This window comes from Nothobranchius furzeri, chromosome 12, assembly GCF_043380555.1.
Source record: "Nothobranchius furzeri strain GRZ-AD chromosome 12, NfurGRZ-RIMD1, whole genome shotgun sequence".
NCBI lineage: Eukaryota > Metazoa > Chordata > Actinopteri > Cyprinodontiformes > Nothobranchiidae > Nothobranchius > Nothobranchius furzeri.
This window is the reverse complement of record NC_091752.1, coordinates 72,674,980-72,687,124: the sequence shown is the minus strand read 5'-3', so window position 1 is coordinate 72,687,124 and position 12,145 is coordinate 72,674,980. Positions and strand designations below refer to the sequence as shown.

General features: G+C 50.9%; 1 protein-coding gene and 1 non-coding gene across 3 annotated transcripts in view; both read left to right on the top strand.

The window, feature by feature from the left end:
* Nucleotides 1-1,428: 1,428 nt before the first annotated feature.
* Nucleotides 1,429-12,145, top strand: part of farsa (phenylalanyl-tRNA synthetase subunit alpha) — a 22,895-nt gene continuing 12,178 nt past the window's right edge. Inside the window, exons 1-14 of one of the 2 annotated variants that reach the window (XM_070543081.1) lie at nucleotides 2,077-2,138; nucleotides 3,228-3,357; nucleotides 4,430-4,457; nucleotides 4,538-4,691; nucleotides 4,822-4,959; nucleotides 6,548-6,646; nucleotides 6,725-6,843; nucleotides 9,070-9,162; nucleotides 9,872-10,000; nucleotides 10,077-10,192; nucleotides 10,260-10,344; nucleotides 10,417-10,516; nucleotides 11,577-11,745; nucleotides 11,824-11,901. In XM_070543081.1, coding sequence (XP_070399182.1) covers nucleotides 4,545-4,691; nucleotides 4,822-4,959; nucleotides 6,548-6,646; nucleotides 6,725-6,843; nucleotides 9,070-9,162; nucleotides 9,872-10,000; nucleotides 10,077-10,192; nucleotides 10,260-10,344; nucleotides 10,417-10,516; nucleotides 11,577-11,745; nucleotides 11,824-11,901 — 1,273 coding nt within the window. In that variant the 5' untranslated portion in view covers nucleotides 2,077-2,138; nucleotides 3,228-3,357; nucleotides 4,430-4,457; nucleotides 4,538-4,544. Of the gene's footprint in view, nucleotides 1,511-2,076; nucleotides 2,139-3,227; nucleotides 3,358-4,429; nucleotides 4,458-4,537; nucleotides 4,692-4,821; nucleotides 4,960-6,547; nucleotides 6,647-6,724; nucleotides 6,844-9,069; nucleotides 9,163-9,871; nucleotides 10,001-10,076; nucleotides 10,193-10,259; nucleotides 10,345-10,416; nucleotides 10,517-11,576; nucleotides 11,746-11,823; nucleotides 11,902-12,145 lie in introns of those variants that run through there. The other variant, XM_015945128.3, reaches the window with a different exon arrangement.
* On the top strand, nucleotides 9,165-9,316 carry LOC129166999 (small Cajal body-specific RNA 11). The gene has a single exon (XR_008565872.1). It is a non-coding gene; the product is annotated as a small Cajal body-specific RNA 11 (non-coding RNA).

Sequence of the window (12,145 nt, the reverse complement as noted above, 5' to 3'; positions counted from 1 at the left end):
TCAGCACTCCCTTTCACACTTTTTCCAGTTTCCCTAGACTCACCTGCACACAATTAAAATAATCATCTGGAAAGCTTTAGCACATTTGATATGGAAAACACATTTTTTGTAACCAATGAAAATATTTTGTATGGCAAAATATGCAGGCTTATTTCATTTTACTTTCATTCTAATAGCGATCTGTTGTGGGCTTTGTGCATTTACTAATAAAAATACAACAGGTCCCTACTATTATTTGGACATTAAAATTATTATAATGAAACTGATGTTTGCACATGAGTTGGCTCACCTTCTATCCCAACAGGAGCAATACCCTCACTGCTGGCTCCTGGCTCTTCTTCTGACACTACATTGTGTGAAAATTGTCCCAATTCAGCATTCATTTTCCTTTTTTTACACGCTTTCTGATCAATGCTGAATCATCTAGCATTTTAGAACACTTTCATATAGAGCCAGGATAGTTTTCATCATATAAATTTTAATAATATTCAGTTCACTGACTCAATAAGTAATCCTACCTGTACATGCCCGCTCTGGAATTGTGGGTTTCTGCCTGGTGCTTATTAGGCCTACTGGATCTTGTGTTTGACTCTGACAAGGCAGTTTGGTGGCATCAGTCACATCATACTGTTAATTATATTACATAACGTTATGTCCTGACGCCATATAATTCATTATTGATGCTTAATTAACTTGAATGGTGATTTGCAGCCGGTAAAGTTTAACATCTTGACTTGCCTTACCCGTTTTATCTTCATTTGAAGTTAAAGACCGCGAGCTTGTTTGAGAAAAAAAGTGCTCATTTTTGCACATTTAGCTGCATCTGTTTCCAGCCCTTTCCTCTTTTTAATTCTTGCCTCCTCCGCGCCACCCTTGCTCTTTCTACTTTCCATCTTTCCATCAACTGCGTGGTCACGTGGTGCGCACAGGCGCATACGGGGAAAAAGAAAAAAAACCGAGCTGCAGCCTGCAGGTAGACACAGCCGGGAGGAGCGTATGAGATCAGCCCGGCGGCCTCAGTGCCATGACTGAACACCGGCACCAAAAAATAAAAATAAAATGATAAAAAACAAAAACGAGAGCACCGGCCCATGCGGCCCAAACACCGCGCGGCCCACCGGGAATTCTCCAGACCCTCCCGATCAGCCACTCCGGGCCTGCTTGTGCACATCCTTGTGCGCTCACAGACACAGTTTGCTCCCTCTCACTGCACAAATGACCTCTCGCCATGTATATTTTCGCTCGCGAGTCCCGTTCACACGCGCGCTGTGGACCCAATGCGCGTGCACGGGTTGTGGCACGCTTTAAATGCCATAGTTTATGCTTGACGCGTCTGCGAGGTCCGCACGGCTCCGCGCGGAAAAGTTGCGTCATTTTGCGTCATTTTAACAACCACGCCCCTACACCGCGTCTCCGCCCGGCCCAAGATTTCCGCAACGCGCACCTCGGAAAATTTCTAACCACGCGGACGGTCGGACGCGGAAAAACATGGCGGACCGGCACGGCAGAGGTTGGTAAACACAGACATTTGTATGATTCAGCTCTCAGAGATCACCGTGATCAACATGTTGTTAATAATTCTTGGAGAGAAATAGCTCGCACTGTCGGAAAAGACGAGGACGCTGTTAAAAATGCTGGAATGCCATGTTGTAAACAGTAATTTCTACTTCTACTATGGTGTAGTGTTGGATGCATGTTGTAGAGCTCCATGCTGCCCCCTACAGTTTGGGAGAATATTGGCTCACCGCAGAGACGAGCCGCATGAACCATAAACGCTGCGAGTCGTGAAGCGCGTTCCAGCCGCGAGCCGCATCACCGCGCGGAAAGTGAATGCGTCAAGCATAAACCAAGCTTTTTCCGAGGTGCGCGTTGCGGAAATCTTGGGCCGTGCGGAGACGCGGTGGAGGGGCGTGGTTGTTAAAATGACGCAAAATGACGCAACTTTTCCGCGCGGAGCCGTGCGGACCTCGCGGATGCGTCAAGCATAAACCAACCTTTAGCCATCAACCACAGCTGGTTCTGCATGAGTGGAGCAGAGTTCCAGAGAGAGGGCTGCATGGTGGCGCAGTGGTTAGCACCGTTGCCTCCCAGCACGAAGGTCACAGGTTCGAAACTGTGCCGCGGCCCTTCTGCGTGGAGTTGCGTGTTCTCCCCATGCATGCGTGGGTTTCCTCCGGGTACTCCGGTTTCCCCCTCAGATCACAACATGCCCTATAGGTTATAAACTGTAAGTCGCTGTGGATAAAAGCGTCTGCTAAATAAATAAACATAAACAGAGTTTTAACCTGAAGATGGAGATAGAATTTTGGTAAAAGAAAGAACAATATTTTATGATTCCACTCAAGATAAAAATCACAAGGCACTTCACAATCACAAAAAACAAACAGGGCCAGATTAACACTTTGTTGTACCCTGGGCAACAATATTCAAGGGCCCCATCATCACGACCCAAGGATCACCATAATGTGGTCACATACAGAATATTTTACTGTTATGCAGTAAATATACTCAATACTTGAATGCCTGACATCACGTAACCCGCTCAGGGTAACCTTTGACCCACCTCGTGTGGACTGACCAATGAGGAGAGGGTCTTAACTTGAGGCCCTCTCTTCATTGGTCAGTCTGCACGAGACTGACTCTCAACTGACGTTCAGTCATAGGCAGCGAAGCGTCTCTGTGCAGCGCAAAAGCCCGGGTGGACAGTTTGTTTAATGTAGGGTGATCATATTTCCATTTCCAAACAAGAGGACAGGGGATCTGTGCCTATGACGTCACACTATGGCAACACCACACAAACCATGTTGGGACCCATTTTTTGTAAGAACTAAATTAATATCAGATTCTGCCAATAAAAGGGCTCTAAAACAATTCATACTATATTTTGCATATTTATTGCAAAATCTCATTTTTCTGCTTTAGTGCTGCAACAAGGTTTTATTAATAATAAATTATTATACCTTTTGTTTTACTACAGCATCAGGGTCATTTTGCCTTGGTCCCCAAAATGTCTTGAAACGGCCCTGGGTGTGTGACTGAGTTTTGAAGGTGATCTGAATTGTATCAGATGTATAAATATGACACGTGTATAACTTATTGTTTTAAACAGGTAAAAACGTGTAGTGGAGATAAATCTACCTACATTTAACTTTGTTTTCTTGTTTTTATTGAACTATTTCCTGTCCTGTCTGTCTCTCATCTTCCTGCATCTCCTCTAAACTCTCCAGAAAATCTGCTGCCTGGATTCTTACTTTTTCACCTCATCAGTTCCTTCTGAGCAGATCAAAGATCTCCTGACCGCAAAGCAGAGAGCGCGTTTCGATGCTGCGTCAGTGAGGTGACATCACCGCAGCACAGGTGATGAGCTCCGCAGTAGCAGAGCGCTTCAGGCACAAATAAGACAGAAAGTAGAGAACATGTGCGGACATGAACCATCGTGTGTTAATTATAGTTTTCTGGTTGCGCCACTTTGAGAATGGACCATGCGCTGGACGCAGCAGCCTGGAGCGCTGCACCAACGATCATCGCTATATGTGCTCTCTGCTGAAAAGAGTCCAAAAATGATGTAATATAGGTAGAAAACGTTTTTTCCGGCTCCCCCATAATTCCATCCCTGCTCCTGGATGAAAAAACAGACATTTTCATCAATACAAGAACACCCCCCCGTCGCCCGGACAGAGAGTGAAAAGTGGGCATGTCCAGGGAAAAGAGGACGTCACACTAGTTTAATATAAAGCGGGAGATTGCAGACAGTGTTTTGCTCGTGCCCTTGCTGCCCTGGGCCTGGTCCCTTTAGAGTTCGTGGGCCCTGGGCAATTGCCCAGTTGCCCACATGGTTAATCTGGCCTTGAAAACAAAGCATAAAAAAGGTAAAAAAAAAAATTATGTTTAAAATTAGAGAAAAAAATGTAAGGAAAGGGAGAGAAAATGAATAGGAAAGGGGGAAATCAGTAATGATTACACATGTCTACAGCACCGTTACACACACACAGGTTATCAGCTAAAGTTAACAGAAGTGTTACTTTCTTTAATCATTTTGGAGATGATCTATAGATTTATCTAAACCTTCGTGGAGTGAAACCTGAATGCTTCTATGCCTTTGGTAATACATGCTATATGTTATTTTATATATTTATTGTGTGGTACGTTGGTTCAGCGACACCAGACTCTGTCGTGAATTAGAAGGCAGATTTTCTGGTGGTGTTGAGCCTGTTCTTCATTTGTCTTGACCAGATCCATCATTTATAGATGTCTGTAGGTATTAAAACCACACACATCACATATTCATCACCTGGAAGGAGGATGTGTCATTCATTCAGAGGGCATGTCAAAATAAAAGCATGGTCAAGCTCTTATTTTAGTGACTATGTAGAGACAAAATTCAAATGAAAATATGAAACTGGCTAATTGCACATTTCTGTGTGAACAGCAGCGCGTGGTCTCTGACATCATTTTAGGTAATTATTTTATTTTATCAAAAGCTTTAAAAGCCCCTTCTTCCTGCTACTCGTGCTACGTCACATCCGGCCTCTTTCAGGTCCAACATGGCGGACACCGGTGTGGCGGAGGCCCTCCTAAGGCAGATTGAAAAGGTGGACGGCGGGGCGGACAGCCTGGAACTGGCCAACAGCCTCGGGGTGGATCACCAGGTCGTCGTGGGAGCCGTGAAGAGTCTCCAGGCGCTCGGTGACGTGAGTGTTTCCGCCTGAGAGCAGCGGAAGTTGGGCTGTCGCTGTCAGCAGCGTGACTGGTGCAGCGGAGAAGGGCTAGCTAGCTCGGGTTAAAGCGGGCAGGTGAGCTGACTGTGTTCCTGCTGCACAGGTGATCTCCGCCGAGCTACGCTCGTCCAAACACTGGGAGCTGACCGAGGAGGGCACGGAGATAGCCGAGCAGGGCAGCCACGAAGCTCGGGTGTTCGGCTCCATCCCTCCGGAGGGTCTACCACAGGCGGAGCTGATGGTGGGTGTTCATGTGTTCTGGTAGTAAAACACGGATCTGCGGTCTTGTTCTGGTAGACGACCAACCACGGGCAGGAATGGAGCTAATTCCATTATAACAAGACACAGTGAGAAGATACCAACGATGTTTTAGGAATAGAGCTAGTTTAATGTTCTAGATGTTAGGAGCAGTGGTCCCTCGGTGAGGTTGGACCTCTGTGATCATTACTCTAGCCTGGGGCTCTAGAGCGGTAGGATCAGAAGGTTTTATTGTTGTGTGAGAAGTAGCTCCTGCGGTACCTGGTGCACGAATGAAGGAACGATAGAAGAGCCACACTTGTGTAGCGCCTTTCAGAGTCAGAGGACTCCAAAGCGCTTTACAGTACATCATTCATCCATTCACTCGTGGTGGAACGAGCTACGGATCACACTTTTGCACATATATATTAGTGAGGCACCGATATGTAAGTTTTTGGGCTGATACCGATATCTGATATTAAGATCACTGCTATGGTCGATAACCGATATTTGCCAATACCGATATTCTGGCATTAATGATTTTATTCATCCATCCATTTTCACCCGCTTATCCGGAGTCGGGTCGCGGGGGCAGCAGCCTCAGGCGAGAGGCCCAGACTTCCCTCTCCCCAGCCACTGGGGCCAGCTCCTCCTCCTTCTGTAGGCCGACTCGTCCCCGTCACAGATGAGTGTGATGATGGTGGTGTCATCTGCAAACGACAGACTGGTGGTTGGAGGTGCAGCTGTTGGTCTACCAGGAGAGGATCGGAGGGGAGGGAACCCACCAGGACGCTCTAGTATCAAACACGTTCTAGTGAACTTTGTACCTGTTGACACAGGTGCTACCGTCAGATGGAGGTTGGCACCTAAAGCCAAAGATGACTTGTGCTCACAAACGTGTCCTGCTGAAATAGACATTTTTCCTACACGAGGCTCTTGTTCAGCATTCCGACATGTTCCGGAGAAAGGCTTGCTCCATTTTCAGAGCAGATGTTTCCAGCATCTTCCGGTGGGGTGGAAGTGGCAGGGATTCACAGAAAGGAGTTGGCCAGCTGAGCTAAGTGTGGCTACATCTTTTCTGTGCACGCGTTTGGAAATGACTTTCACTCCATCTTCACTCCCGTGCTCCAGTCTTCTCTCGGGAAGTGGCGGGACACGCCCAGGTACGCCTCTGTTGTACGGCTGGTCCTCTCATCAGCCGCCAGGGTCAGGGAGCAGTTAACCGCTCCGAGGGTCTGGAGTCGGGAGAGGCAGAGGTGGGGCTGAGGAGAAGATGCTAGATCTGACCTCATTGACTTTGTCCACAAAGGAAGTTCTCACGGTCTGCAACAGAGTGGATGGAGGCTGTAGGAGAGGCAGGAGACACGGTGCTGCTGACGGTGTTAAACAACACCTCGGGGTTCCCTTTGCTCTGGGACACCAGGTTGGAGAAATAGGAAACCCTGGCGTCTCTGACTGCAGAGTTAAAGGATGTCAGAAGATCCTTCAGGTGCAGCAGATGGGGGGGGGGGGGGGGGGGGACACTTTATTCTGCTGTTGTCATTTCTCTGATACTAACAGAAACTGATGCTGAACTTCTCCACCTCATGTAGAAACGTTCCTTTGGGAAGATTGGCTTCAGCAAGGCCATGTCCAACAAGTGGATCCGACTGGACAAGTCCACAGAGGGAGGCCCCAGGATCTTCAGGACTGTAGGTTTGCTTTCACCAACTCGTAGGTCTCTGTTGTATCCGTGCACCGTCCAGATGTTTGTGCATGTGGTGCCTCAGGTGGAGAGCATACAGGACCAGGTCAGAGAGACGCTACTGCTGGTGCAGAGGGGCCGTTCCACTCAGCTGGAGGAGAAGGAGAAGAACGAGCTGAAGAAGAGGAAGCTCCTCTCTGAAGTGTAGGTTGTCCACCAGTAGGTGGCAGCGCGGTGTCATCACAGGGCCTGCTAAATACCATTCTAGTAGTTTTAACAGAAACGGCCACGTGTGGGCTCTGGCACCTCTCATGCCTTCAGTAGCGTGCTTCTGTTGCAGCGTCTGCTTGTGATGTTGGAGGTCCTCAGGCTGCAGAGCTGCAGGAAGCAGCCGTACGTCAGCACACCGGGCCGGCTGGCCTTTTCAGCAGTCCCTCCGGGGCTGAGAAGGCACCACTAGATATTAGAAACTGGACCTTTTGGGTCTCTGGCGGGAGGTCTGTCTGAAGTCGGGTCACGGGGGCAGCAGCCTGAGCAGAAGGGCCCAGACCTCCGTCTCCCCAGCCACTTGGGCCAGGTCTTCCATGGGAATCCCACAGCGTTCCACGGCCTGGGTCTACCTTTAGGTCCCCTCCTGGTTGCACGTGCTCGGAACACCTCACCAGGAGGCATCCCGACCAGACGCCTGAGCAACCTCAACTGGCTCCTCTTGACGTGGAGGAGCAGCGGGTCTACTCCAAGCCCCTCCCGGATCACTAAGGGAGAGCCCGACACCCTGAGGAGAAAACTACCCAAAGCTCATGGCCATAGATGGATGCAGCACCGGTCCACCTGCCGATCTCCCGCTCCGTCTTCCCCTCACTCGTGAACAAGATCCTGTCAGACTTAAACTCCTCCACTTGAGGCAGGAGCTCCTCTCTGGCCTGTAGAAGGCTTTCTGCCCTTCTCTGATTCAAGGCCACCGTCTCCGATATGACGGAGTCACTTCTCATCCCGGCTGCTTCACGCTCCAGCGAGAGTGTCTGATGAAGCCAACAGGACCACATCATCTGCAACAAGCAGAGAGCCGATCCTCAGGCCGCCAGATCGGATCCCCTCAGCAGCGTGGCTGTGCCTGCCTAGAAATCCTGTCCATGAAGCGTCTGAACCGAGAGAGACCCGCCGGGACCGCTGCGTCTGCAGCGCTGGCGCCTCCGCCGGCTGAGTAGCACCAGGTCGGGTTTTCTTAAAGGGCTTACTCAGCAACGGCTCGGCTTTTTACGCGCTGCCGAGTCGTGGATTTGTCCGGGTGAGTCTTCAACGCTCGCCTGACTGCTCTGACATCATCAGCACATGAAGAACGCAGTGCCACGCTGGTGGTCTGTTGGCGTTATTAAACCTGATTTACCTGTAATCACGGCGTCCTTTCATCGTCTCCAGAGCGCTTCAGCTGGGCTGTTCTCACCTGTGCTCCGGCCAGTCATTTAAAATGGGACCGCCTCCTCCTGCTGGATGATTTTAAGCATGTTTGCTGCCCTGACGGACCTTTTGGACCTTATTTTAGCTTGTCCTGGACCCGGTCTCATGGGCTGAGGATCGGTGACGTGGACATTTTTCCCTGCTAGCTTCTCCGATCACTCACCTGTGTTGCTGAAGGTAGATCTGGCTTCTGTTTCTCCCTCCAGCTGTGTCCACGCTGGTCCCTCTCGGGCGACCTCTGCCTTCTCTGCGGCAGTGGGGATGTGCATCGGTGAGATTCTGGCGATTCGATATGCATCACGATTTGGAGACGATGTGATGCATCAAATCAAATCAACCTTTAGTTTAAAAGCACCTTACAGGCATGAGACGTCCCACCAAGGTGCTGCACAGTCCAAATACACAGATGAGACCAGCCGGGGTTAAGGGACCGCTCTGTCCCCTCCGGTCCTCAGCCCAGCTCGGGGAACCCAGAGCAGCAGCTGGTTGACGGCATGGAGGGCCGGACCAGGAACCCAGCAGCACCTCTGGGCCAACCCGTCAGCCGGTGCAGAGCAGCCAGAATCGAGTCGTGTGTTCATATGTTCATACGTTCTCTTGCCTTCCAAAGATCTGGCTGCAGCAAGCCAGCAACCGTAGCGCAGACGCGAGGTGATGAAGGCATGAACAACAGTCGAGTCAAAAAGGACTCGACTTCATCCAAACGCCTCCGATGAGGGAGGAAGTACAGCGCTGACGAGCATCAAGCAGAGACCGTAGTCCATCCCAGCTGTCAGGATGCACATCAAGGCCAGAATAGCCGATAACCGAGTAACCAACACACTTGGGTTAAGTGGACTTCCTTGTGTTTGAGTTCCAGAGCCGTGTTCATTAGTGCAGGTGTTTGGGATAAAGCCCTAAAGACTTCACCCTTTCATAAATAACTCCAGATGTTCATCACCTGTCTCATGTTCACTGTCGTCTACATTTCAGGACGGTGAAGTCTTACTGGATCACCAAGGACAGCTCGTTCAGCACCACCGTCTCCAAGCAAGAGACGGAGCTCACACCTGAGATGATCGCCACGTGAGTTCTGATCCTTAAAGGATGGCCGTCCTGTCTGGGCTGCTGCCGCTCAGTGGCGGCGGACGGGCCGGCAGACAGGACACAGAGACGTCCGCTCAGACATGGGGACCCGTCCAAAGACACGGGCTCGGTCCTAAAGGCAGAGCGGGACAAAAGCAGCTTCTCTTCAGGCGACCGACGTTGAGATGACGTGAATGTGAACCGGTCCTGGACTCGTAGCTTGAGTGGAGCTCCAGAGTTTCTCTGGTCTGCGTTACGAACCTTTCTAGAAGAAACGTGATGTTTAACAGCTGCAGCGTTGTCCTCCGTGTGTGTGTGTGTGTGTCCGAGTAAGGCTCGGTCCAGAACCACTCCGGTGTTCTCGTTGGCACCGTGGAGACGTCGTTTGTTCTCTAGTCTGTTATTCATCAGACATGCGATCCGCCTCTGAACCAGACGCTTGAATCCCACTCGTTCGACGACGTAACCCGAGTGTTTGTCATCCGGGAGGAGGGTTAGGGTGAGGGACTGGCTGGGTGGGGAGGAGCGATGCGCGACTATTCAGCCTTTAGCAACAGCTTAGCCAGGTTGAAGGGAAGCAGCGGCTGAGACAGGAAGAGGTTGTTTTTCATGAGGAAGTAACGAGTAGGAAGTAGGTTAGGGTGATATGGGACCTCTAAAAGTCCAGGAGAGTTGGTTTCAGTGATGTTTGAACACTCTTGTGTCGCAGCGGCAGCTGGAAGGAGAAGAAGTTTAAGCCGTATAACTTTGAGGCCATGGGCGTGGCCCCCGACTGCGGCCACCTGCACCCCCTGATGAAGGTGCGGACACAGTTCAGGCAGATCTTCCTGGAGATGGGGTGAGTCGTGGTGAAGTACAGCAAAACCATCCCATCAGTGTCAGAAAACACAGCGAGAGGCGTTTTTCTGCTGCAGCTTCACGGAGATGCCAACCAACAACTTCATCGAGAGCTCCTTCTGGAACTTCGACTCCCTGTTCCAGCCTCAGCAGCACCCGGCCAGAGACCAGCACGACACCTTCTTCCTGTCAGGTGAGTGTCCGTGTCCTCGGTCCAGACCCGCGTGTGAGCATCACTCACCCAGAGGCCCGTCTTTCAGAGCCGGAGCTGGCCCACCAGTTCCCCTGGGACTACCTGGAGAGAGTGAAGAGGGTCCATTCTCAGGGAGGCTACGGTTCACAGGGGTGAGTCCATCAGCGTCCACGTCTCCTGGTTCCATAGCAGGTCTGATCCTACAGCCCCTCCTCCTCTTTCAGGTACAAATACGACTGGAAGCTAGAAGAGGCTCAGAAGAACATCCTCAGAACCCACACCACGGCCGTCAGCGCGCGCATGCTGTACAAGCTGGCCCAGCAGGTGGGCAGCGTGCCCTGGGAGGGTGGAGATGGCTGCAGACACACTCACCCCCCCCCCGCATAGACAGGTGTAGGCCACACCCACAGAGAGGGCCTCCTGTCATTGGATCAGCTCTCTGGTGTCTTAGCTGAGTTACGGCCCGTCATCCATCACATGTTTGTGGTTGATCAGGTGTGGAGCGGTCCAGGGCGGCAGTCCGACGCTAACGATGGAGGCCGTCGGGCTGGTTAGTGATGAGGTCATCAGCAAGATTAGTCACTCAAAGCATGTTTGACCAGGATGTAGACCAAAGGCACTTCTAGTGTCTCTGGTTACAGAAGGGTTAACAGACATCACACATGCACCGCGGGGGTCAAAGGTCACCCACTTCCCTAAAGGCTTCGCTGTCAGAGCGGACGATGCCAGGAAGTCTGAAGACCAGAGTCCTGATGTAGGGTGAAGTCCTGATGAAGGTGCTGCCTCGCCTACTACTGGGGGCAGCAGCAGCTCAGGTGGTAGAGCGGGTTGCCTCATGATCGGAGGGTCATGGGTTCGATTCCAGCTCCCGCCAGGGGTATCCTGCTGTTGTGTCCTTGGGCAAGACACTTCACCCAGCTTGCCTGTGTTAGTGGTGGTCAGAGAGGCCGACGGCGCCAAATGGCAGCCTCGCCTCTGTCAGACCTCCCCAGGGCGGCTGTGGCTACATGTAGCTTACCATCACTAGCAGTGTGTGAATGTGAGAGTGTGAAAGCGTCTCTGGGGGTCTAGACAAGCGCTATATAAGTTCTATGCATTATTATCAGCTGATGGAACGATTGGGTGGAGACGTGTGCTCATAGCTTTACGACAAGCTACTTACAACCAATCCCATCTGTCAGCACGGGGGTGGAGGGCTGATGATTTGGGATCTCTATGTGAGTCCATAAGCTGTAGCTGCTGTAGTTAGGTGTGGTAAGAAAACACTTCTCCTGTCATGAACATGTTCTACGCCCCCTTTCTGTTCAGATGTGGAACCTGCGGGTGGTTAGGGTTAGGGTTAGGGTTAGGGTTCACTCATTCATTCATCGTCTCCGTCCACCAGGAAACTTTCTCCCCTGTCAAGTATTTCTCCATCGACCGGGTGTTCAGGAACGAGACGCTGGACGCCACCCACCTCGCCGAGTTCCATCAGATAGAAGGAGTGGTCGCCGACTACGGAATGACTCTAGGAGACCTGATGGGAGTTCTGCATCAGTTCTTCACCAAACTAGGTACAGATCTGCTGAGGAGGTTCTACTTCATTTATCCTAAAGGTGGATCACATAAAACACTCGCTTGTTCTCCTGCAGGAATTACCAAACTTCGCTTCAAACCAGCTTACAATCCGTACACCGAGCCCAGCATGGAGGTGTTCAGCTACCACGAAGGTGAGGCTTATGGACTTCTAGTGCCTCTGGCTGAGCTGGGGACTCAGACAGGACTCTCCTCACCCATCCGGAGTTTAAGACCTGGGCTAGAGCATGGGGCGTCTAGCCTGGATCGCAGCTATGGGACCAGCTCATGGCCACTTCTCTAGTCACACCACCTCTGAGCTGCTTTTGATCCAAAGAAAGGGTCTGAATGATAAAAACGCTTAAATTTCGTACTGAAGTTCAGTAACGATTCCCAGGT